Genomic DNA, 26,470 nt, shown 5'->3' on the forward strand with positions numbered 1-26,470 from the left:
GCTGATGATGAAAATAAGATCCTTAATTATATTTACCTTGTGTGCTTGCATATTAGTATTTATCCATAATGCCTCATACTTTTTATTTAACTAAATTAAAGTAATTATTTACATCGCTCGGTTATCTCACTACTGGATGAAAGCCTTCCTGAACCGAGTTCTTCACTGGTTGAGTACGGCAAGGTAATGGGGTGCCCAGGACCGGCTGAAGCTGTCGTGGCCACTAACCACTGTGCTAACCACTGTGGCACCGCTCCCTCATGAGCGCAGCCTGAATAGTCAGGGCAGGTCAACCACCTGCTTGGCTCTCCTGCTCGGTTTCAGTGTCAGGAGGTGGATCGGTCATCCCATTCAGCTTACATGTCAAGAGCGCGTGCCGTGACAGAGCAGCGTAACACTCAGCTGTTGCAACACCGGAGGAACACGCGTGGTGAAACGCTGCGATGGGTCAAAGAAAGTATCGTACATCACGAGACATGAGCAATAATGCATGCAACAAAGCTGCACTGGTTAAGGTAAGCTTTATTGTTTAGTGTCGCCGTTTCACAACAGTGCTATCTAAAGCCTGGACCCATTAAAATATAGAAATGAACGTATTTGAACTAGTATTAAATATTATTTTTTATTATTTTATTGTTTCCCTTCTACGTGACTTTACTGAAAGAACCAAGAATATGAATCCCTGCAGTCACGGAAGCTTCAAATCAAAATTTAGTATTAAATAAACAAGTGAATGTTTCAATCAAGTTTGGTCGTCTGAAGAGAGTGAACGTTTGCAGCTGTTAATCATGTTAACTTCCTCTGCGATAAATAAATTAAGGCGTAAAAATTACACTCGACGTGCAAACATGTGACTTGTACACGTTATCGCACGCGATAGGGGACACCGAGTCTTTCTAAGTGTGGATACACACACGCAAGTTAAAACTGGTTGTCAAACTTTTACTGGCTTAATACTGCGTTTTAGTACTAACGTAACACCTGCTTCACGTAGCTGGTCACCGACACGCTCCGATTGAATACAGCTGAACTCCTGCACTTCGATCGACCTGACGGAAACTTTGCCAGGACTTTCGTTTTGAGCCAGCTTACCACAGTCAGCCACACAGACCCCTGCCGTGACTGGCATGGACACGGCCACCAAGGGCCTTTTTACGCTCCCTCCTCGAACGCTCCGTCTCGCTCACCCGGGAGGAGCGGGGCCGGGCACTCCGTGACTGGAAGCTGATACGGCACCAGGCCTCTCGTTACTGCCGCGTCCGCGAGGGCGGAGACCCACGGAGGCCTCTCTCTGGTCCTCTGTTCGGGCACACAGTCGAGCCACTGCCTTAGGCACCGTAAAACCCTTCGTGGGGCTCAACCACTCGTGCCTCTAAGCATTTGCGACGCAGTTTGGTCCAAAGGTACCCAGGAAGCTCTCGACCCCACAGGTTTAGCAAACACGGTGGGTGCTCCCTCTTTCTCAGTAATCTCCCCCTTTGCGAGATTCCAAAGCTATCATTCCAAGCCCATCTAGAAGGCTCCCCTATAAACGCTTCACGTCTCCCAGGAGGCAATGCCTTACAAAGGCCTCTTTTTTTTCCCTCCAGGCCCAACTCCCCCGATGAGGAACACTCCTCCTCCTTGGGCTCTTTAACCCCCTCCTGCAGGGGAGGCGGTCATCCTCCCGAGTCATCCCACTTGTCCATGACCTTCCTTGTCTTGGCCTCCTGTGTGGTGGGAGTACCCGAGGTGCCCGGGGCTTTGCCCCCACACTCAAGGGAGAGCCAGACGTACTCACTCTGGCCTTGAGCCCTTTTAACAGGAGGTTCAAAATCTCAGCCGCTGGTCTGCCCAAACCACTAAACAGGGCCCTCAGGGTCTCTCCATATTCAAAGGGTCCCTCTGGCCAGAGTCTCGCTCTCCATGGGACAAGAAATCCCATTGCAAGTGCTGCTCTGGGGAAGTGCAGCGCGAGCGTCTCTCTCTGCACGAGCCTCCCCACGCGCCGACTCCACCCTCCTGGCCGACAAGTTTTGCGAGGCCTCCGCCCAGCGCCACCTTCCGGCCTCCGACAGGGGGCCTCGCTTCCCCGCTCCCCACTCCCTGTTTGGGGGGCCGGCCGGCGCCGCTCGCGTCCCAGAGGTTCCCTCCCCCAGCCCCTGCTCGGCGCCCTGGCGCGTGAGACCGCTCCCGCCGACGCCGCTGTCCGACGAGCGGAGGGGCTACCGGTTGTCGAGCCGCGGCCAATTCTGATTTTGATCGGTATAACCACGATGGCAATTACGATAAAAGCGTGGGCGGTTACGATCACATTAGAAATTTGATCATCTCCTGAGGAAAGGGTGCCCGGTTGGCTTAATTCTGCTCGAATTAAGATACTTAATGCAGTTCCCACTATTCGTGCTCAGGCCCCGAAGATGAGATACAGGGTACCGATGTCATTGTGATGAGTGGAGAATAATCAACCAGTGGGGCAGCCACGACCTGTGGGGCAGCCACGACCTGTGGGGCAGCCACGACCCGTGGGGCAGCCACGACCTGTGGGGCAGCCACGACCCGTGGGGCAGCCACAACCTGTGGGGCAGCCACGACCCGTGGGGCAGCCACGACCCGTGGGGCAGCCACGGGTCGTGGGGCAGCCACGACCCGTGGGGCAGCCACGACCCGTGGGGCAGCCACGACCTGTGGGGCACGACCCGTGGGGCAGCCACGACCAGTGGGGCAGCCACGGGTCGTGGGGCAGCCACGACCTCGGGAGCCGCGTGCAGCACCGCTTCTCTGCTCGCTTTTCCCCCACGGAGTTTTGGCGGCAAACTCCGCTCCCCCGGAGGCTCTCTTCCCCACCCACGCGCATTCAGGGCGCTGAATTGAACACATTCTGTTGAAAGGAATGCTGCCAACGCTGCACAGCACTTTCACGCCAAATCAGCCGCAATATGCAGCGCTGTGCTGCTTATCAGCGTTCCTGGCGGAAAACGATTACCTGCAGGGTGTCTTGAACGTCCTGCCCAAACAACTTGCCGATGCTATCTTTTGAGTTTTACTACAGAGCTAAAAAACACACTTTGCTAAGCCGCCACTCGCAAACTCAAAACACGGAACAGGAGATGGTGGAGGGGTCACGCGGTGCGGAAGGGTTCCCCTCCGGGCACTAGAAGTTACAATAATAACAAATTGATGAGTTACAATAATAACAAATTGATGAGTTACAATAATAACAAACTGATGAGTTTCAGAGTGTCCGGCACGGCACGGAGTTCAAGTGTATACAATTGGAGCGTGTCGGTGACCACCGCATAAAGCAAACCATGTCCACGGGTGGGTACGCAATGACTGTTAAAAGCACTGTAACAAGCCTGTGCGCCCAGGACATTGCACTTAGGTTGTGAAGTTACAGTCTGTCCGTACGACAATGGCACAGTGTGATGCGCTGCGACACGGTGACCTAGTCGCCGGCTTCCATCTTGATGTGTGGTGGTTCTCCAGCAAGCATGGCCGAGGGGACCACGCTGCTCCTCTGCTTCCTCAGCCCCTTGCTCTCATTCTGCAGCTTCTGCCGGATGTAGCTCTTAATCTGAGTGTCCGTCTCCATTGGGAAGAAGTGCAGCACCACCCCTGTGAATGCATTCATAAACCAGGTCACTGCCTCCAGTCGGTCCGAACCAGGCACACTTCTTTCTCTAATTTTGTCATCCTTCTGCCGCACCTCCGGGTAGCACGGTTGGCTACGTAAGGTGCGAAATAAGTTAATACGTAATTATGGCTGCATAAGCAAAGGAAAATAACAAGGCAGCCACACAGACCAGCAACGGAGATTTCTCCCACTTCTCTAAGAATCCTTCACAGATGAAGATAAATAAGTTACTTGACACTTTTGAATGGATTAAATGGCCAAGTCGATTAGGTATTTTAACACATTCCTGCGGAGGGGGCTGGTAGGAACGTTGGTTGCTCGGTCAGTGGCCAGGGTCAACGGTGGCACGTGGTGTATTCCGCAAATATTCCCGACTGGGAGGGCGGGCACAAATCGACGTGAGTAGGTGAAACGTTGGGTTTTATAAGGGCACCACGGGGTGACCAGCCCCTCCCCACCCAGCCCCACCCCACCCAGCCCTACCCAGCCCCACCCTCCCCATCCAGCCCCTCCCCACCCTCCCCTCCCCACCCAGCCCCTCCCCACCCAGCCCCTCCCTACCCTCCCCTCTCCACCCAGCCCCACCCCTCCCATTTTTTTTATATCCAAATGTCCGGATACACGTGGACAGACATCCACAGACATACACAATTAATCCCCTGCCTCCTGTGAATTAATCCCGGTTGGGCTTCCAGTCCACTACATTTCCTACCAGTATAATTTAATTATCAGTTATTCATATCATTCTGTTCGAGGATGTACAGTGCATGAACACTGCAAGTGCTGAGCAAAATCTAGTGTGAGCCAGGTTGCTTCCCCAATTTTAGAAAGTAATTTTTACATGGGAAAACTGCTCAATGTAATTTCTCAAGTCGATACATTTTGGAAATAATATGTTAATGACATTTTCATGCAGTTATAAATACATGTTATTGGCCGTACTGGAAGACAGTTATATACTTGACTGATCGCAAATTTATTACTCAAAGGGAAGAACTAAAAAGTCCAAAACACATTTTCACTGTATGCTTTGCCACGCAAGTGTTTCAAATTAAAACACGAATATAATTTTGTTCCGTCTTTGTCCCAGTTTTACTCTAATTGGGCTATCAGCATCACGTGACGAATTGAAGCCTGTTTAGAATTGTCGGACAGCAGTGCATTACTTTGCGTTCAGTGACTACCTATGCAAGAAGATGTCACAGAACTGATTCTGAAATCTTAAGTGACCGCTTTTGCATGTACAGCTCCCCAGATTTGAAATCAGGATCTCAGCTGTGCCAGCTTAGCACTCAGACCTCTGAGCCCACTGGTCACCTCCAAATATAAACATTCTTAAAATCACAAAATGTTTTTTCCACTTTTAAATTTAGGCTCGCAACAATAAAAATAAATGCAGTGCAATCCTCGGCATTAACACACAAATAAGTATAGTGTAATAAACTGAAATAATTGTGATTTTTAGTTCATCCCTGTCTTCAGATGAACGTCTAGTTGTAGCTCTAGTCAGATGCTACCTTAAGTGTTACAAAACAAATACCATCCTCATGCATGAACTCACATACATAAAAGAAAAACAGCTTGCATTTTTGTCAATTAACACCCACCATAGTTTCAACGGTAAAAAAAAGTTCCAAAGGGGTTGCAAAACATTTTCTCAATTAGGGAATGCCACTGGCATTACATTGCCTTGCTTAAAGGCAGACACACCAAATGGAAACTCATTTCCTGGCCAGATGGATAAGGTGGCACACCAATGAATATTGCGGCAGTGAGTCAAGTCGGCCCATCATATGAAACTATTGTGTGTGATAAGGACCGGGCCTTTCACACAGCCCTTGATGACAGATTAGCTTCCCTACAATTTAACATCCGTACAAAATGGGTGTTTAACCACACACATTAAAAAAACATTTAAAACTTGTTTTTACAATGCCCCAATCTCTTAGGACACAATACGAATGTGTCGCCAGTCTCAACTCAAACCTTTCATTCATAAAAAAAATACTTATTTGCAATTGTTACAGCCAAAGCACATTGCATATGAACCATCTGAGCTGCACCCTGTATTCAGGTGATCGATGTGTGATGCTCATGCACACTGCCTGGACCGTCTTGTTCCTGCTCTCGGTCCTGTTCTGGACGCTGTACGTGTGCATTGCCATTGTACAACGTATTCTGTTTATGTTATAGACTTAAACGCGTGTGCTATGTACAAGTCACTCGATACCCTGGACACTCTTGCAAATGAGATTATCCATCAAGCAATTGTCCACTTAAAAAAAATTGGAATATAAGTCTAGTTAGTATTGCCTTTGTAGCTGGCATTTTGAATATGCTATTATCTTTTTCTCCACGTGCAAAATATGGAACTGTTGCGAAGGAACTGCCTGCCCTGTGCTTCCACTTCACTGGCCTATCTCATGTACTGGGTAAGGCGGTATGGAAAATTACAATCAGGTTTATAGAACCGAGTCACCACGTGGTAAGAAAACTTAGTCATATTAAATTTACTGCCAGGATACGAGTGAGATTCTGGAACAGTTGTGCGTATGTGAGCACACATACACAGGCCAATTGCACTGCCTGCTGTCACCATTCCACAGAGGTGCAGTTTATTTTTGTTCAACTTGTTAAGACTGTTGTATCCCTTTATGGGAAAATCAACAGTGGTTGTCCATGGTGAGACTCGTCCACGCCATATGAATATGGATTGTCCACCACTAGCTCAGGGCCATAAAACAGAAGATGAACACAAATGCCTCAATGACCTTCTTTTAGACAGACATCACTTTGACTTTCACTTTTTATTTAATTTATTCTGACAGCTTCCGAATGGATCCAACGTTGGCCTGACCATTCTTAAACAGGGACAAATCGCCCTCTGCTGTCTAAATTCGTGCTGCGTACATTAGGAAGTAACCCACCAAAAAGGATGTCTCAAAGACGGTGCTCTTATCAATGCGAGAGCAATCTTGAGCTCGTGGGTAGAAATTCGATCGTCTATGCAAAGGACAAACCAATGTCGACATCCCACAAAACAGTACTAGTTTTATTGACCCAGAACAGAAGATGGGCCAGGTCAAGCCTCTCGACCAGAATTTAAACAAACGACTCTGCCAGCGAAGTGCTCCGTCACTGCGCCCATCGGCTCAATACATTCCATTTCTGTACGGCGTTCGTTTTTTATTCACCACGATTGGAGTTTTGGCGAGCAGTAAGAATGGCACCACATGTGAACACAATGAATACGTCGTCATTAAAATTTATAATGTGTCTCATTATCTCATTGAATAGCATGACAGCGTGAGCAATGACTTGATTTAGGGGACTTAACGGTGGTAGAAACTTGTTTAAAGGATACCTGGCCAGGCATGGTAGCGCATGCCTGTGATACAGCACTCCGGAGGCGTACGAGGGTTGGGGGATTACGTACATATTTGTTCGGCTCCTAACATCGCAAGGCTAGGAGGTGACCATAAGGTGGCAGCACAACAAATGGGTTGGGGAACATCTGTGCAGACCTTTTGAGAGTTATTGCCTCTCGTGCGTGGGGCTTCTCCACGCACTATGCTCTGCTCTCGGGTTTCTTTTTGCTCTTAAGAGGAAATCGGCCAAAATAGTCCCTCCAAAAAAATATCATCCTGAAAAAGTACTGAGACCCAGGGAGGCAATATTAACACGGGAGAAAAATCATGCACATGCATGGCTCCTGTAAAACTTTACAACATTTGTTTTCAGCGGCATTTAATTGCCAATATCCTTACATTTCACACAGCGCAATGAGATGATGGCACTTGACGTGTGAAATCACATTATATCACCACGTAATGACGTCATCGGGAGCTGGAGACGCCAATGCGGCACAAATGCAAAGGGGAATTTTTCGGCAGCCCTTTTATCAATCGTGACAGTTCTACTTCGAATAAGGCTCGAATACCAACACAATTTATTGTAGAGTTTTGTTCATATTGGACCACATTCACAGGAGTTATCACACGCACCCCGCTCTAGATGGACGGATGGAGCTTACGCATTAACACTTTCACCCTTAGTTGGAGAGCATTGAAAACGAATTTAAAAATATAAGAATGAATGTTATTTCGATGGGATTTTCAACCCTGTGAGGGTGATGTGACCGGGTCAGAGTGGCGGGTGTTGCATCGGTGTGCGGCATCGCCGGGGACTCACGAATTATCTCCATGAGCTCGGCGGAGGGCAGGGCAGGCTTCACGAAGCTGGGCTCCTTGTTGGAGGCCGTGCCCGTGATGGAGTGCGACGCCATGAACTCGCGCGTGTACAGCGACGACAGGAGCTTGTTGGTGAACTTCTGGGCGCTCTCGCAGCCCTTAAACCTCCACAGCAGCTCCATCGTGATGAACTTACGTGAGCGGGGCACAAGGTGACAAGCGAACACACACACACACACATGGGGGGAATCATGTTCTGTTACAACGGGGAGACGGGGGGTGGTGGGGCTGCCAGTTGTAATTGCGTCCGTGTATGTATGTTGTGGGGAGCAGTAGTGCAAAGGTTAGCGCACTACGCTACGAACCCGGTGACCAGAGTTCAATTCCTGATCATGGCCAACACCGGTGACGATTATCTGAACCGGTCCTGGGCATCCCCTAAGTCGACTCAGCCTCAAATGAGTACCAAGTGCGATGTGTAAAAACATCGTCATTGGGGAGACAAAGGCGGTCGGGCATGGTGCTGGTCACCCACCCCCTCGTGTGCCGTGCCGGCCTTCATAGGTGCTCGCTAACAGCACTTGCCCCAACAGTCTGTTCCAGGCTATACGGGGGATCTTTGTCTTTGTATGAACGTCGAACTTCTTTCGCACCCATGTGTAGCCAACTGTGCTAACTGGAGCCCAGCGCACTCTTCACAACTGTACAGACAGCCAAGACAGCACCCACTGTGAGGCGTCAGGAATACACAGGGAAAGCGATTAAACGTAAAGGGGTTCTGGAACGAATTTGAACAACAAATTACAAAGATGGTTTATCTAATAAATACGTGCCCAGGCTGCGTGCTCCAGACCGTCCGTGAAGCTTCCTAAAATTATGGTCAGGTGCTCGATCACAGCGCCCAAGGGTGTCTAACATCGCACTGTCTCCCGCGTCAGCTTCTCCTGTTCACCTGCTCCCCCTCCCACCCTCCAGTTTTTGTTCCCTACTTTAGTTCTGTCTTGAGATGCAGTTGCATTTACACGCCTTATAAATACAATGTGTTACAGTTGTCGCATAGCAGACAATGAACGGGGAACGAATGAGTGGGTATTACTCACAACAATGTGAACGCCAAGGTATTTCAGGTCACTCATACTCAGACGCATTTTGAGCTTTAATCTCCATGTCCCTATGCCCAGAACAAATCTATCGATTTAAATCTCACTAATGCGAATTTGCATCGCGTGGTACTGTCCCATCTAGCGGTCCTGATTTTACCAGCACTGGAACAGCTGATGGACCGAGTCTATCATGACCTGAGGGACTCGGTGGGAAGCCAGAGGCTCTACCAACCCGAGCAGCACCTCAAAAACATTTACAAAGTGATGTCTTTCATTACAAAGTGACATCAAGGTATCTTACACTCCTGTCTCATCACTGCTTGTCGGCTACATCATTTACATTTGATCCGTTATCACCTGCTTTAAAGCAAATGGAAAGATGAAAACATTAATTGGCTCAGTGGGTTTTTTCACGTAAAACTCTTTGAATGAAGCATCATTTGCAGCAGACCCATAGCTATTAACATGATGAAAGTCTCGTAAAATATATTTAGATTATAATTATTTACAACAAAGAGTCAAATACTGTTGTGAATCTAATCAGCCTGATCAATACACACCAGAGTAGCACGAATACATATTTCAATCGGGTGCCAGGGTGGCGGAGTGGTCATAGATGTGCCTCACAGCAACAAAGCCTGGATTCAATTCCAGACTTGGGTGCCTTTCTGTGTAATGTTTTTATGTTTTTTTCTCCTGCTCTACATGGATTTCCTCCCAGAGATAAAATCACCTACAATGTAACCGACGTTGGCCAAACATCCCAACGTTGAAAAATAACCTGCAAATTACTCAAATGTTATTACACAATGAAACATCGCCCCCTACTTGCGAAAACCTGGCAGGACCCTCCTAGAGAAGATTTAAGACTCGGCGAGACTTTCCTGGGTGAAAACAGGCAGGTGGCATCCTGTGAGAGCCTTCGTTACAGCACTGATTACAGAAGCAGGCAGGAGCAGGTAAACGAGAGAAAATGACACCGCAACAAGGCACACTGGCCAGGCTGCATCCGCTTTGCCTTGTATTCGAGACACGTTGTAGTCGCGACGGGCACGCACCACCCTGTGCAGGAGCCACACTCCACTCGGAGGTGCACCAATTATATTATTTATTGTTAGTGGTTGCTGCTTGCTGAACAGAAATTTTGTATGAAAAAGGAATGGAAGTTTACTGACATTGTCTTGAGCAACAAGGTCGATGCACAATTCAACTTAAGACGGAATTTAAAAAAATGTGTGCCTATGATCACGAGGACGGGATCGTTGGTAGTAAGTAATAGCCTGGCAAGAGCCTCGAGGGTTTTTTTATTGGTTTAGCAGAGACATTGAGAGCTTGAGTCTTAGAAGTATTAAAAGTGATGTCTATTGCGGCTGCACTGCAGAAGCAGAGGTAAACGTGACACTGGAATCGATTCTGGCTGCTGCAGCATTCTTTAGCATCAGCCAGAGTGTAAAATGTGGACCTGAAAAGTAGCTTCATTCCACCAGCATGAGTAGGTATGGTAGCTTGCTAGGGAAAGAAGACCATGAATGAACGAGAGCAAAGGGTGGGGGTAGGAGATATGCCTGGCATACATGCACGCACGGAAAGTGGGTCAGGGCATACGCCATATTTACTTATGTTATACTTAGCAAAATCAAAGCCATTGATCTGCTTGGCACAACAATCTCATCTGACCTGTTATGGAATGTCTATGTTACTAATTTAGCCAATGAGGCATCCAGGAATGTTTTTTTATTTTCCATACCAAGCCTTCTACTTTAACACATTGTTACCAAATAAAGAATAATGTTGTCCTATCTAAGGTGAAGCAACCAGTTTCTACCTCACTAAACTGGATAAGATTCAACGTTGACTGACGATCCAGCACTCATTGATTCACTGCAGTCACTCGCTCATCGGCGGTGAGTCACCTCCTTATAACTCCTTGTAAGGTATAGCCCTGCAATTGCTGGCTTACAGCACTCCTAACAGTAGGGCCTCTACTATAGGGAATGCTCAAGGGTGTTTTGGCCTACTCTTCTACGCTGGCCAGCCGTCTTAAAAGAGGTGGGAGTACCCACACTTTACCCCACCACATGCGAACTGCCGATTGACTAACTAGTAGCGCAAAGCACTAACCACTGTGCCACCGCGCCCTGTACACATACGCATCCACACAATTGTTAACAAAAGCATACCCCTCACGCAGAAGAATATGAATGGACCTTACTTCTGTCTTTATCGGTTTGACATCTAGGGGTTGCAGTGGTTTCATCTCAAACTCTTCTTCCTGAAACTGCTGCTCTTCCCGGGAGAGAAACTGAATACGAGCACAATCCTCTTCCAGGGCCACCTCCTGGTCTTCAATGACTTGCAGCCTCTGCTGCTCAGCCGGGCTTCCATGGCTGTCCGCGCAAAACTGTTGTCTTGGGTACAAAAACTTTTCAGTTGCCGCCGTGCCAACGCTGTTCAATGCAAACATTCTGTTCGTCCTCTTGGACTCCTCCATCTGGTGGCCGTACGAAACGGCAGGCGAGTTTTGTTTACCCTCCACGTTCTCTGCGTGCAGAGGCAACGGTTGCCCCCAAGAGCACTCCGCTGGGGAGCTCGGGCACGGCCGCTTGTCCGTTGGCTCTTCGCATTTCACCTTCACCGAATGCACAGGCTCGGTGTCCAACACCCACACTTCCGCGGGGCCGCAGTTCAGGTCCGTCCGAGTTTGGTCCGCGACGTCGTGAAGGGTGTCGTTCAAGCACGGCCCGTCCCACGACCGCTCACCGTGCCCCACCAGCTCCGTGCTCTGCGCCGAAGCCGTGGAGTGGCTCGGCGACACAGGATCCCGGCAGGTCCCAGAATGCAGCAGTGCATCCGTCTGCCCGACCAGCCTCTCCACGCGGTCAGCCAGCATCCCCAGCCCTGCGGCGCACGGACGCACACGCGCGGGGAAGCAGGGCGATGGGTTGTGTCAGGATTCGCTTGGATGGCAAGACATCCCGATTGTCACTAAATGTCCAAGAGTTAATTTGCAGACATTGTATCTCAACGATGATTGTGCTCCTGAAGGGCTTGTGTTCATGAATACTACATTAAATAAATGGATTTTGAATGGGCCATTAGAGGGTAATAAAGCAAGGCAAATAACACCATTTAAAGAGACTAAAATGAGCACCACTCAACACTCATTTGTGCAAGGGGACAGTCTAACAGATATTTAAATACTGGTGAGAGATACACGAGTTTCCTTCGCAAAGGATACTCATCTCAACAGGCCCGTCCCAAGGTTAGAAATAATATTCACGTACTACATATACATACCACTAACCCACGAGGAACTAACTGATGTCAGTAATTTGTTCATCAACTTAGCCACTAACAATCAGATAGATTGTCAATGTTGTGGATTTGCTCTCCAACACACCTGTGTGCTGTACTAGTAACGAATTGCATATTCTGTTTACGTGACAAACCTTACTGATTGGCTGTGTCGGGTGGTGGCGGGTTGAACGACACATTTACATATTTACACGATCTAACCCAAGAAAACCTATATTATGGAATCAAGATAGTTTGGCAGTTTCATAAAAAAACATGGAGCAATATCTCTTTGCTGGGTATTACACTCGACTAACATCTCACCTTTGAATCACATATCAGCGAGTTAATCCAGTAATGCACTCACCGCAACCAAGCTCAATTACATCAGAGAATGACTCGATAATAATGTTGCGAATACCATAGCACGTACAGTGAGGGAAAAAAGTATATGATCCCCTGCTGATTTTGTACGTTTTCCCACTGACAAAGAAATGATCAGTCTATAATTTTAATGGTAGGTTTATTTGAACAGTGAGAGACAGAATAACAACAACAAAATCCAGAAAAATGCATGTCAAAAATGTTATAAATTGATTTACATTTTAATGAGGGAAATAAGTATTTGACCCCCTCTCAATCAGAAAGATTTCTGGCTCCCAGGTGTCTTTTATACAGGTAACGAGCTGAGATTAGGAGCACACTCTTAAAGGGAGTGCTCGTACTCTCAGCTTGTTACCTGTATAAAAGACACCTGTCTACAGAAGCAATCAATCAATCAGATTCCAAACTCTCCACCATGGCCAAGACCAAAGAGCTCTCCAAGGATGTCAGGGACAAGATTGTAGACCTACACAAGGCTGGAATGGGCTACAAGACCATTGCCAAGCAGCTTGGTGAGAAGGTGACAACAGCTGGTGCGATTATTTGCAAAGGGAAGAAACACAAAAGAACTGTCAATCTCCCTCGGCATGGGGCTCCATGCAAGATCTCACCTCGTGGAGTTGCAATGATCATGAGAACGGTGAGGAATCAGCCCAGAACTACACGGGAGAATCTTGTCAATGATCTCAAGGCAGCTGGGACCATAGTCACCAAGAAAACAATTGGTAACACACTACGCCGTGAAGGACTGAAATCCTGCAGCGCCCGCAAGGTCCCCCTGCTCAAGAAAGCACATATACATGCCCGTCTGAAGTTTGCCAATGAACATCTGAATGATTCAGAGGACAACTGGGTGAAAGTGTTGTGGTCAGATGAGATCAAAATGGAGCTCTTTGGCATCAACTCAACTTGCCGTGTTTGGAGGAGGAGGAATGCTGCCTATGACCCCAAGAACACCATCCCCACCGTCAAACATGGAGGTGGAAACATTATGCTTTGGGGGTGTTTTTCTGCTAAGGGGACAGGACAACTTCACCGCATCAAAGGGACGATGGACGGGGCCATGTACTGTCAAATCTTGGGTGAGAACCTCCTTCCCTCAGCCAGGGCATTGAAAATGGGTCGTGGATGGGTATTCCAGCATGACAATGACCCAAAACACACGGTCAAGGCAACAAAGGAGTGGCTCAAGAAGAAGCACATTAAGGTCCTGGAGTGGCCTAGCCAGTCTCCAGACCTTAATCCCATAGAAAATATGTGGAGGGAGCTGAAAGTTCGAGTTGCCAAACGTCAGCCTCGAAACCTTAATGACTTGGAGAAGATCTGCAAAGAGGAGTGGGACAAAATCCCTCCTGAGATGTGTGCAAACCTGGTGGCCAACTACAAGAAACGTCTGACCTCTGTGATTGCCAACAATGGTTTTGCCACCAAGTACTAAATCATGCTTTGCAGAGGGGTCAAATACTTATTTCCCTCATTAGAATGCAAATCAATTTATAACATTTTTGATATGCGTTTTCCGGATTTTGTTGTTGTTATTCTGTCTCTCATTGTTCAAATAAACCTACCATTAAAATGATAGCCTGATCATTTATTTGTCAGTGGGCAAATGTACAAAATCAGCAGGGGATCAAATATTTTTTTCCCTCACTGTATGTACATTTAACTTTTTTCGCACCGGACATAGACAACTGTGTTAATCAGAGGTGTTGTGTGAAGAGAGAAATGGACGAATGACCAACTTCGTCAAAATATTCAAATGTTAGAATTTTTATATCAAAGCCAACACAGAGCCAAGCTGAAGTTACCCCACAGAGCACCCAGCCTCCCACGTGCGGCTGAAGCGCATTACCAGTAAGGCAGCGGATCTGATTCTTGAGATGCCTGTTTTCTGCCTGCAGAGCAATCACCATATTCTTGAGTTCTTCCTTTGACTTTTCCTCAAGAAAGTAGTCCTGCTGGAGAAAAACAGCAAGCATTAGTGACAAAAAATGGACCAATCCAATTGCACAATAATTACAATTAGACAACGTTCCCAATAGGGTCAAAGAATCAACGAAGTTGATGAACTGACTTAAAGTTGTCATCGACTACTTTTCACGCGGTCGATTACTCAAGCTCCTTTGGAAATGTCAGCCAGCCCCACATCACCCCCTCCAGATAAGCTGCCTACTGGGAGTTTTATGCATGGAGAATTAATGAATTACGCACTAAAATTAAAATGTAACGGATAATGCATGTAATACACGTAGACATTTTGCTATACACACGGAGATCGCATGAGAGAAAGAGATGACTCATGAGCGGAGTCTGAAAATAGGGGCGCATTCAAATTCATGAAGCTCTTTCTCACAGATGTCCAACGATGTGGACCGCTAAACTACCGTATGTATTTAGTTTTTGTTTAATATGGAGGTGCAGAAAATTTTCAATAATGCGTATTCCGAATTTCCAACCACCATATTGGGGCGCCACGGTGGCGAGATGTTAACTACCTCGCCTGGTATACAGGATGTCATGGGTTCGATCCTGATCCCAACCCTGACGCCTGCTGCTATATATTTGGAGTTTGCACGTTCTTCCCGTGGTCGTGTGGATTTTTCTCCGGGTCCTCCGCTCTTCCCTCCACATTGACAATAACGCGACGCGTTTAGGTACTGACGCGGTCCGTGGCAACTGCCGTAATCAGCACAGCTAAAGACCTAAACTTCACGCGTTTACTTCTTTTCTTTTTAGTTTTTAGCCAAGCAGGTAAATACTAAGCCTGGTAAAAATGGCTAGAGATCAACTTCATATTCAATGCTTCAGACACAGCAGTCACAACACATGTAAACATAATAGGTGCAGTTAATGCTTGCAGAAAACTGTACACAATCAACAAACGTTAAATCATGCATTTATCTACAAATAACTTGACTGCGGGTTTATTTCCCTCATTAAAATACAGTGAATATTTAATAAAATAAAGTATTGTCAGTGATAATGCTGATATATGCATGTTGTTATTTTTGGAAACGTCCAATTTCAACAGTGAAAAATTAGTACAGTGAGGGAAAAAAGTATTTGATCCCCTGCTGATTTTGTGCGTTTGCCCATTGACAAAGAAATGATCAGTCTATAATTTTAATGGTAGGTTTATTTGAACAGTGAGAGACAGAATAACAAGAAAATCCAGAAAAACTCATGTCAAAAATGTTATAAATTGATTTGCATTTTAATGAGGGAAATAAGTATTTGACCCCCTCTGCAAAACATGACTTAGTACTTGGTGGAGCCCATTGTTCTTGTACTTCCTGTCGATTGTGTGTACTAAAATAGTCGTACCAACAGAAATCCCTATTGAAGTATGGTGACCTGTATATGCATGCATTTAAACAATGTACTATTTGATTATTCGCTTAAAAACACCAATACGGCTGTATCTGAATGGTTACAATTATTTTGTATTTCTCTCAATTTCTATAAATTCTCTAATTTGTCTTGGTCAGCAGTAACTAGTTTTGCACAGAACTTCAACATTATCAAAATCAATTGAGTGTCCTTGTTGGCACGCATGTTCTGCCACTGCTGAGAGTGTATTTGGGAGTATTGAATGTCTTTGGTGTTCTTTTAGTCTCGTGCTGATCATTTGCCCTGTTTGCCCAACATACCATTTGCCACAAGTGTAATTAATCCGGTACACACCCAATAGCTTCAAATGTGGCTCTGATATTTTGTTTTCCAAACATCTGGCTAGTTTATCAGTTACTCCCGCAATGTACGGTATTTTAATAGTTGTAATTACTTTGTCAGTTTCAATACTCGTGTTATTTGATTTGGTTTTGGAATTCAATCCCCTGTTGATCTGTGCATCATTGTAACCGTTCAATTTCAGCGCTTCTTCAACATGTTTAATTTCACTTCTCAGACTCTCACCATCTGACACTTTCTTAGCCCAATGTATGAGCGTCTTGATGAGAGCAGATTTCTGTGCGGGGTGATGGTGTGACTCTGCATTCAGATAGGTGTCAGTGTGAATTTTCTTTTGGTAAATGCTGTGTTATTTTACCATTTCGATCACGTCTGAGCAGAATATCCAGAAATGGAAGAGTTATGGCAGCTTCCACTTCCATGGTGAACTGGATGGATGGGTTTTGCGAGTTAACATTTGAATAGTTGTGATGAGCAGCACACACATCCATACCAGCACATGCCCCAAGGTAGATTCTCGGTTATTTGGCATTGCCACGGAGTCTATTTAAAGCTTGACAAATACTCTAAAGTGAGAAATAGGGCTCCTTGATCTGGTACATCTAATATAGCCTTGCAGTTAAGGTGCGACTCTCAGGTCCCATGGTTCCATCTTCTTGTGAAATGGTTTATTTGTATAGATATAAAATAAAACCTAAAAGAAACGTCAAATGGAACACAGTATTCCATTTGAGTGGCATGCAGGTAGCACTCTCTTCGTAATGAAACAAACTGCTGAGTTTACCCTCAACCCTGGCTTCACATAGAGCACAGAACCTTTTTTGTTTCACAACGCTAAATTGGGAATTATGAAATACATTTCAACACCCCTTGGAGTGGCATGTTTTTTTCCTAAACATCACTGGGCACTGACTATCATTTCATGATAGTGATGAATTAAAAGTATTCCTTATCCGAGACAAACTAAAAATGCCATAATGAGACCATTTAAAAAAGTGGTAAACAAAACGGCGACTACAATAGCACAGTGAAACCTCTCAAAGCCACACTCAAGTAAGCCAGTGTTTGGGGTAATCTGGAAATAAATACAAATATATAAATTAATAAACGTCCCTTTTTACACTCTGAGTGGAACACTGTTCGTGCACTAATTAAACTATTTTTTTTATTTTACCAGGCAAGGCCCACTGAGCTATATAGCTCTTTTTCAGAAGCAAACTGGCCACAAATGAAAGCTCAACAAAGTGGCTTATATTTCGATTTAAAGCTTTCGTGACTGCAAGGATTCATCTTCTTTGGTTATTTCGGTAAAGTCACGTAGAATGAGAATAAAATAATAAATTGATAAAATAAAATAACACAATAATATTCTCATGACGTTTCGGCCACAACACAAGCGGCCTTCATCAGGTGAGCGGCCTTCATCAGGTGAAGGCCGCTTGTGTTGTGGCCGAAACGTTGTGAGAATATTATTGTGTTATTTTATTTTATCAATTTATTATTTTATTCTCATTCTACATGACTTTACCGAAAGAACCAAAGAAAAAGTGGCTTATCATGTAGCAGCCAAATGCCCTAAACGCACGTTTTAAAATCTGGAGAAAAATCCACACGACTACAGGGAGAAACATACAAACTCCAAATATAGAGGCGTCAGGGTCGGGATCGAACCCACAGCCTCCTGTATACAAGGCGAGGTAGTTAACATCTCGCCACCGTAGCGCCAATTAACCTTCCTGCAGTAGCACACGAAGTGTGTGTTGTGCACTAGCAATGGTTAAGCGATTTGAAGATGTTGCTGTTTGGAAATTGGTTAACCGGTGCCCTTGGACACACCCCTCTCTTCCACGTGCATTGACACATCTCTCTCGTTATTGCCATATTTGACAAATAAATGCAATTAATTATTCAAGCCCAGTCAGAATATCTCTACAGCCTTCCACATCTAATAAACATCAGCCTTCTACCACTACTTCATGGTGCCAGTGATGAGGACTGAACTGTACAGGAATGATTTCTTAAGTGTTATTGAATTGTACATTTTAAATACACGTTGGTCAAATCAACACTGATAGGTAACCATCACTAAATATAAAATACATCATGGACTCTCATGTATTTCTCTTCATGGACTGTGTGTGTAAATAAATCTGAGAGGATGATAGATTTTATTAAGTAATACTGGTGATGCCACAGTTGTGGCAAAATTAACTTCCACGAGTTATCACTGGCCTGCTGCTGAGTAACTACCATTCTAATTTACAATATAAACACAGCATGACATTTATACGGACACAGACGCAAACAGAAAGGCATAGGCACCACATCTAATGCCTAATTAAATTAGGGTGAGACATTCTGGCGCAGCACACACAAAGAAAACAACACATTCCAACACAAATGCAGTAGAGACACGTGCTTAAACTTACTCAACAAACACTATAACACGAATGATAACAACATAATTCACTGCTAAGCAGAGGGGACGTAAGCACAGTGCCTGTGCTCAAAAGGCCACGAATGACGGTTAAAAGCCTGCTGACAGGATGTTACATGACACAGCAATTCATTATGGGTTAACAGGCTCCTGACTGATACTTGTACAAGGCCTCGAAGCTCCCGTATGCTGTTTGCACTGCCTGGCATTCTACTGGACAGTAGTCACTGCCAGTTGCTAGTAGAATTGTTCGTAAATCTCCTCTATGAACTTGAGTTAACATTGCTGCTATAATAAAAAAAAACATTACTCTAAAAAACTTAGTAAAAAAAGTATCCAAGTTAATTTTTTAGCCAATGCTGTATACATTTTTACAGTAATTTCCTCGACGAACAGAAGACACTAAGGCATGCAGCAACTGAGCATGTGAACTGCATCATAAGGCCAATGAAGCCATACATATCTAGGAAGCCCAATTGCAGAGCATTTCTCAGAGATGGCTAATATCCTTCAAATACTCATCTAATCAAACTAAGACTAGACAAGGGCACATTGTAGGTAGAACTAGTGTCTGAATGGCAAATAACATCTTTGTACAGAAGTACAAGTCTCGCAAAGATATAGGAGGGTATGAACAAAGCTGAAAATACCTCATTTGACAATTTAGACAAGGCCATAATAAGTACTTTGCCCACGAGCTGGTCACGTGGTAAACAGCTACTACCAAGGGTGGAACGATTCTCCCTATATTTCATATTACAACTGTCGTGATTCTGGGTCATGATTCAATGCAATAATTTATTATTTTCGTCATAGCCTCAAGTGGCTGGAGGAGTCACAGGAACCCATTACATACAATATATACAAATCGAAAAACATAGATTTTTAGTCATTTGATTCATGTATCAATAGCTTAATCAATATGAATCCAAATTGATCGATGATTCAATACATAGTTAAAACCATGGCCAATACTATGTGAGAATACTAAGCTGCCATCGCAGATCTTGGAGTCAAATCCAGAAAACCACCAAAAATATAACACATTACGTAACAAGTTAATAGTCTCATCCCGGCCACTCATGACTACCATAAACAATCTCATCTGTTTTTACACTTAAATAAGCATAATTCAGCTCTGAAAACTCAAATATTTTAGTTTGTCACGCTACAAACACTTTGTTCAGGGAATATAGAATGATGTGCAACCTAATGTGGCTAACAGGCCTTACTGAAGGGACGTAAGAAGCAGTTATGTGATGAAATATTCCTGAGATATTTTGACATGGACACGCAGTTCAAGCGCAAATGAAATTCGACTGTGGGAATAATTAATGCATTGCCCTGCTTTGAAAATACCTCCACTCTTGACAGCAATGATACTGCCCATGGGAAGTAAGAAAGTGAAATGGCGAAGCGCACAATTTGTGCGAATGTCCAGTCAATAATACATCATTCAAATATTTATATGAATAAGCAGCAGTAACCAGATATCCGTGACACATAACAGCTGATCCATTTAAAAATACTGAAGGAAAAAAACAGTTGTGAGCCAGGGTTAATGATAGTGGGAAAGAATGTTCAGCCTGTACTTGAACAAACTACCATCACTGTCCCGATAAATAAGCTGCGACCCATCAATTAGCTCCATTTCGTTTAAATAATACTGTACCACAACATAACACTAAAGTGGCAAGTGAGAGCATTTGCGATCAAATAAAAGCAATCCTTTACTGCAGTGAACAGAAAGTCTGAATCCCCAAAACACACATGGCATTGCGACAAATACCATACAGTGAGGGAAAAAAGTATTTGATCCCCTGCTGATTTTGTACGTTTGCCCACTGACAAAGAAATGATCAGTCTATAATTTTAATGGTAGGTTTATTTGAACAGTGAGAGACAGAATAACAACAAAATCCAGAAAAACGCATGCCAAAAATGTTATAAATTTATTTGCATTTTAATGAGGGAAATAAGTATTTGACCCCTCTGCAAAACATGACTTAGCACTTGGTGGCAAAACCCTTGTTGGCAATCACAGAGGTCAGACGTTTCTTGTAATTGGCCACCAGGTTTGCACACATCTCAGGAGGGATTTTGTCCCACTCCTCTTTGCAGATCTTCTCCAAGTTATTAAGGTTTCGAGGCTGACGTTTGGCAACTCGAACCTTCAGCTCCCTCCACAGATTTTCTATGGGATTAAGGTCTGGAGACTGGCAAGGCCACTCCAGGACCTTAATGTGCTTCTTCTTGAGCCACTCCTTTGTTGCCTTGACCGTGTGTTTTTGGTCATTGTCATGCTGGAATACCCATCCACGACCCATTTTCAATGCCCTGGCTGAGGGAAGGAGGTTCTTACCCAAGATTTGACGGTACATGGCCCCGTCCATCGTCCCTTTGATGCGGTGAAGTTGTCCTGTCCCCTTAGCAGAAAAAAACACCCCCAAAGCATAATGTTTCCACCTCCATGTTTGACGGCGGGGATAGTGTTCTTGGGGTCATAGGCAGCATTCCTCCTCCTCCAAATACGGCGAGTTGAGTTGATGCCAAAGAGCTCCATTTTGGTCTCATCTGACCACAACACTTTCACCCAGTTGTCCTCTGAATCATTCAGATGTTCATTGGCAAACTTCAGACGGACATGTATATGTGCTTTCTTGAGCAGGGGGACCTTGCAGGCACTGCAGGATTTCAGTCCTTCACGGTGTAGTGTTACCAATTGTTTTCTTGGTGACTATGGTCCCAGCTGCCTTGAGATCATTGACAAGATCCTCCCGTGTAGTTCCGGGCTGATTCCTCACCGTTCTCATGATCATTGCAACTCCACGAGGTGAGATCTTGCATGGAGCCCCAGGCCGAGGGAGATTGACAGTTCTTTTGTGTTTTTTCCATTTGCGAATAATCGCACCAACTGTTGCCACTCCCTTTAAGAGTGTGCTCCTAATCTCAGCTCGTTACCTGTATAAAAGACACCTGGGAGACAGAAATCTTTCTGATTGAGAGGGGGTCAAATACTTACTTCCCTCATTAAAATGCAAATCAATTTATAACATTTTTGACATGCGTTTTTCTGGATTTTGTTGTTATTCTGTCTCTCACTGTTCAAATAAACCTACCATTAAAATTATAGACTGATCATTTCTTTGTCAGTGGGCAAACGTACAAAATCAGCAGGGGATCAAATACTTTTATTCCCTCACTGTAACACAGGGCCACACGTATGAAATATAAATAGTGACAATGATATTGAAATACATTGGCACAAAACGACCAGTTATGCAAACCAACTAGCAGTAGCCATGGATTGCAGTGTTGAGTGCACAGTGACACATGCATGCAATAACATGATGCTCGTGACACCCAGTGGCACGCGCACAACAAAGCAGTGGCACGCAGTGGCACGCAGTGGCACACAAAGGAGCCACAGGGTGACACATCGCCATCAGAGCGCCACAGGAAACGGCCACAGAGACACGCAGCTGCAGTAATAAACTGTACTCGCGGTGTGACACCAGCTGCACGACAATGACTCGACTGCCCTCAACGCAACAAACGCACGGCAAAAAGAAACACGTGCCCAGTAGCGGCTCACATAAGACACACGCGGCAGTTCCGATTAGCACGGATGGCTACGTACGGTGCGAAAGAGAGTTCAACAAACATACAGAGAACGCGGACACACAGCCAACCGCACACCAAGTGAGACACCGTGAAACAAACAGTTCAACAATGACACACAAAGTGACGCACTGGTACACAGTCACATGGCGAATGTGGAGGCACGGTGCAAGTGGCACACCAGCATCACAGACGGTCACACAAATGCCACTGTGTGCAACTGACGCGGTACCTACACAATGGCAGATTTATACTTACAACACACATAGGTCGGAACTTCGTGCTATATTCCATGCCCCATTTAAAGTCCAAGAAGAAGAGGGCCGTCCAAAAGCCTCACACCGAGTCAACACCGACAACATGAATATACACACTGTCACTATACAGCAGCGTCTCGAGATGCCGTTACAGTCAGATGCTATACAAATCCGAATTGTATCGTATACATGGTATTGTACACACAGCTACTGTACCACACGTGATATACATATGGGGCCATGGTTTAGACAGTTATAAAAAGGAGATCACACGGTCGCACGATCGGGTAACAGTGCCGCACTGAGCGCCGTGCGTATATCGGGGTCAACCACTGCGAGTGTTCCACACACACCCAGCAGCAAGCACACAGGGTCAACAGCACGGGTGAACCACACGCACACAGTGCCACACTCCCATGAACGCGGTGCCCACCAGTGCCACACTCGCGGTGTCACACGGTGGCGGCAAATGTCCACCCGGTGACGAGGCGCCATCCACAGTGGCACTGCTGCTCCAGTCGCTGATAGCTAACACCACGTGCCACGTTGAGACACCGCTCCACACGCACACCTCAGGGATGGTGACACAGAGCGACACATGCGATGTCCCCTTGTGAGAAAGGGTGACGAACTATCACAATCACACACCGACATGGAACACCAAGACACGTTCCACACAGGCACACAGTGCCACGTGCTGAGTGGCACGGTGCGTGTCTCCCAGTGGTGGACACAGTGACACGGTCACAACAACTTACTCATCAATCTTGATTATTTGAAGCTTTCGTGACTGCAGGAATCCATACTCTTTGTTTCTTTCGGTAAAGTCCACGTAGGTAGAAGAAAAAATAATAATAGATCACCACGTTTCTCCCACCTGAAGACGATTGCTTGTGTGGCGATCGAAACTTCGTGATCTATTATTGTTTCTACCTACGTGACTTATGAAAGATAACTTACTCATCGCTCCACAGAATGGTTGGCACAGTGAAATGGTGGCACGTGTATTACTCTGGAGTGAGACGAAGCGATACACTCAGATTTCCACACGCTGACTGACATGATACCACAGTGTTACGTAATGTCCCGGTCACAAGTGGCACTAAGAGCACCAAAGTGTTTCACGGTGATTTGGTATTCCACACAGTGCCACGCAAAGTGCCACATACTGTTACAGTGGCAAACACTATTACAGTGACCCACACACACCATTCCACAGTGATACGTGGTCACGCACATTTATATTGTCAGTGATCCTTTGCTGCACACAATTACTGTTCCTCACGCACTGGCACAGTGCCACACACCACATAGTGACACATTTCAAGTGACAAACTTCATACAGTGACACTCCCACACACACTGACGCGGGCCAACACGTAGCCCCACAGGGATACAGTGTGCCACCCACACTATTCAGGCATAGTGACACGGTACCACACAGTAGTGGCACTCAGCGAGACAGTAGTGACACACACACACAGTGACCCACAGCAGTGACACACACCGTGACACTCAATAGTTCCAGTGCCACACACCAGAACCACAGTGACACACACCATGCGATAGTAGCGTACAGTTATTCAACACAGTGAGCCATGCCCACTGAGTGACATCGTGCCAGATAATGACACTGTAAGCTACAAAAGTGCCACACGCTGCTGTAGTTACACACACAGTAGTGTCACACACACACACATTAGTGTCACACACACAGTAGTGTCACACACACACACAGTAGTGTCACACACACACACAGTAGTGTCACACACACACAGTAGTGTCACACACACACAGTAGTGTCACACACATTAGTGTCACACACACAGTAGTGTCTCACACACACACACACAGTAGTGGCACTGACACACAGTAGTGCCACCCACACACAGTAGTGTCACACACACAGTAGTGGCACACACAGTAGTGGCACACACACAGTAGTGGCACACACACAGTAGTTCCACACACACAGTAATGTGACACACACACAGTAGTGGCACACACACAGTAGTGGCACACACACAGTAGTGGCACACATACAGTAGTGTCACACACACAGTAGTGGCACACACACAGTAGTGGCACACACACAGTAGTGGCACACACACACAGTAGTTCCACACACACAGTAATGTGACACACACACAGTAGTGGCACACACACAGTAGTGGCACACACACACAGTTCCACACACACAGTAGTGGCACACACAGTAATGTGACACACACACAGTAGTGGCACACACACAGTAGTTCCACACACACAGTAATGTGACACACACACAGTAGTGGCACACATACAGTAGTGTCACACACACAGTAGTGACACACACAGTAGTGGCACACACAGTAGTGTCACACACACAGTAGTGGCACACATACACAGTAGTGGCACACATACACAGTAATGTGACACACACACACAGTTCCACACACACAGTAGTGGCACACACACACAGTAGTGGCACACACACAGTAGTGGCACAGTATCACACACACAGTTCCACACACACACAGTAGTGGCACAGTATCACACACACAGTTCCACACACACACACAGTAGTGGCACACACAGTAATGTGACACACACAGTAGTGGCACACACACACAGTAGTGGCACACACAGTAGTGGCACACACACAGTAGTGGCACAGTATCACACACACAGTTCCACACACACACACAGTAGTGGCACACACAGTAGTGACACACACAGTAGTGGCACACACAGTAGTCTCACACACACAGTAGTGGCACACATACACAGTAGTGGCACACATACACAGTAGTGGCACACACACACAGTAATGTGACACACAGTAGTGGCACACATACACAGTAGTGGCACACATACATAGTAGTGGCACACACACACAGTAGTGTCACACACACAGTAGTTCCACACACACACAGTAGTTCCACACACACAGTAGTCCCACACACACACAGTAGTGTGACACACACAGTAGTGACACACACACAGTAGTGTCACACACAGTAGTGTCACACACACACATTAGTGGCACAGTAGTGGCACACACAGTAGTGTCACGGTGTCACACACCGGCTCCCTGTAGGCTCCATCGGGCCCGATTCTCCGACTTGGGACACGGCGCCGCTTCGCCTCCCCGTTCACCGCCCCGCGCCTCTGCTGCTGTTGTTGCTGCTGCTGCTGATGGTACTGGTGATGCTGAAGAGGGTGGTGGTGATTAAGATCCCCGTGCGTGACCAGGCGAGCAGGGTTATGGTGGCTTGTTGGTAGCCCCGGGCCGGGTTCCTGCTGCCCGCGGTGCTCCTCCTCGTGGTGTTGCTGTGGCTGATGTCGCCCCCCATCAGCAGAAAATCGCTGGCGGGACATGGCCCTCGCTCAGCTCCAGCCTCGTCCTGTTACCTCTTACCTCCTCCCGGCCCCCGAGCTCAGCCCCAGCCGGGTCCCAATGCGCCTCCCTCGGCTCCTCCTCGTCCCAGAGACCCGGGACTGAGCGGACGGTGCCGCCCGTGCCCGGATGCCTCCTCCCCTTCCTCCGCCTCCCTCGTGTGCACCCAACCCCGCCTCAAAGAAGACAAAGATGCCCCGTGTAGCCTTAGCGGGGCTGCTGGGGCGAGTGCTGTTTCTTCATTAGCGAGTGGCAAGCACCTGTGAAGGCCGGAACTGTGGCACGCGACTGGGTGGGTGGCCAGCACCTCGCTCGGCCGCCTCTGTCACCACAGAGGGGCGATGTTTACGACGCACCGCGCCAGCCGCTCACTTTGAGGCTGAGTCGACCTAGGGGGAGGCCCAGGACCGGTTCAGATAATCTTCACCGGTGTTGGCCGTGAGCGGGAACCGAACTCGGGTCGCCGACTTCGTAAGAGAAACGCGCCAACCGCTCCACT

The 26,470-nt window shown here is 46.3% G+C and overlaps 1 protein-coding gene across 2 annotated transcripts; it reads right to left on the minus strand.

Moving 5' to 3' along the window:
- Positions 1–505: 505 nt before the first annotated feature.
- Positions 506–26,462, minus strand: BEND6 (BEN domain containing 6). 2 transcript variants are annotated; one of them, XM_032951037.2, is made up of 5 exons: positions 25,659–26,462; positions 14,440–14,545; positions 11,122–11,807; positions 7,808–7,997; positions 506–3,597 (listed from the first exon to the last, which is right to left on the minus strand). In XM_032951037.2, exons 1-5 carry the CDS (start codon positions 25,950–25,952, stop codon positions 3,428–3,430), a joined length of 1,446 nt encoding a protein of 481 aa, XP_032806928.2. In that variant the 5' UTR covers positions 25,953–26,462; the 3' UTR covers positions 506–3,427. The 2 variants fall into 2 exon arrangements, with proteins under 2 accessions (XP_032806928.2, XP_032806929.2); XM_032951038.2 differs by having other exon boundaries at positions 14,440–14,542; positions 25,659–26,460.
- Between the last annotated feature and the right edge of the window lie 8 nt (positions 26,463–26,470).

The sequence above is a fragment of the Petromyzon marinus genome, chromosome 10, assembly GCF_048934315.1.
Source record: "Petromyzon marinus isolate PM22_M1 ecotype Great Lakes invasive population chromosome 10, UKy_Petmar_22M1.pri1.0, whole genome shotgun sequence".
Lineage (NCBI taxonomy): Eukaryota > Metazoa > Chordata > Hyperoartia > Petromyzontiformes > Petromyzontidae > Petromyzon > Petromyzon marinus.

What these genes read in the sequence shown, in the direction of transcription:
- BEND6 (XM_032951037.2), bottom strand. Translation starts at nt 25,952, where the DNA reads ATGTCCCGCCAGCGATTTTCTGCTGATGGGGGGCGACATCAGCCACAG. An exon ending in ATGGAGCCTACAGGGAGCCG is followed by an intron (nt 14,546 to 25,658) that starts GTGTGTGACACC and finishes GTTTTTCTCCAG; the next exon opens with CAGGACTACTTTCTTGAGGA. An exon ending in CGAGCTCATGGAGATAATTC is followed by an intron (nt 3,598 to 7,807) that starts GTGAGTCCCCGG and finishes ATGCATTCACAG; the next exon opens with GGGTGGTGCTGCACTTCTTC.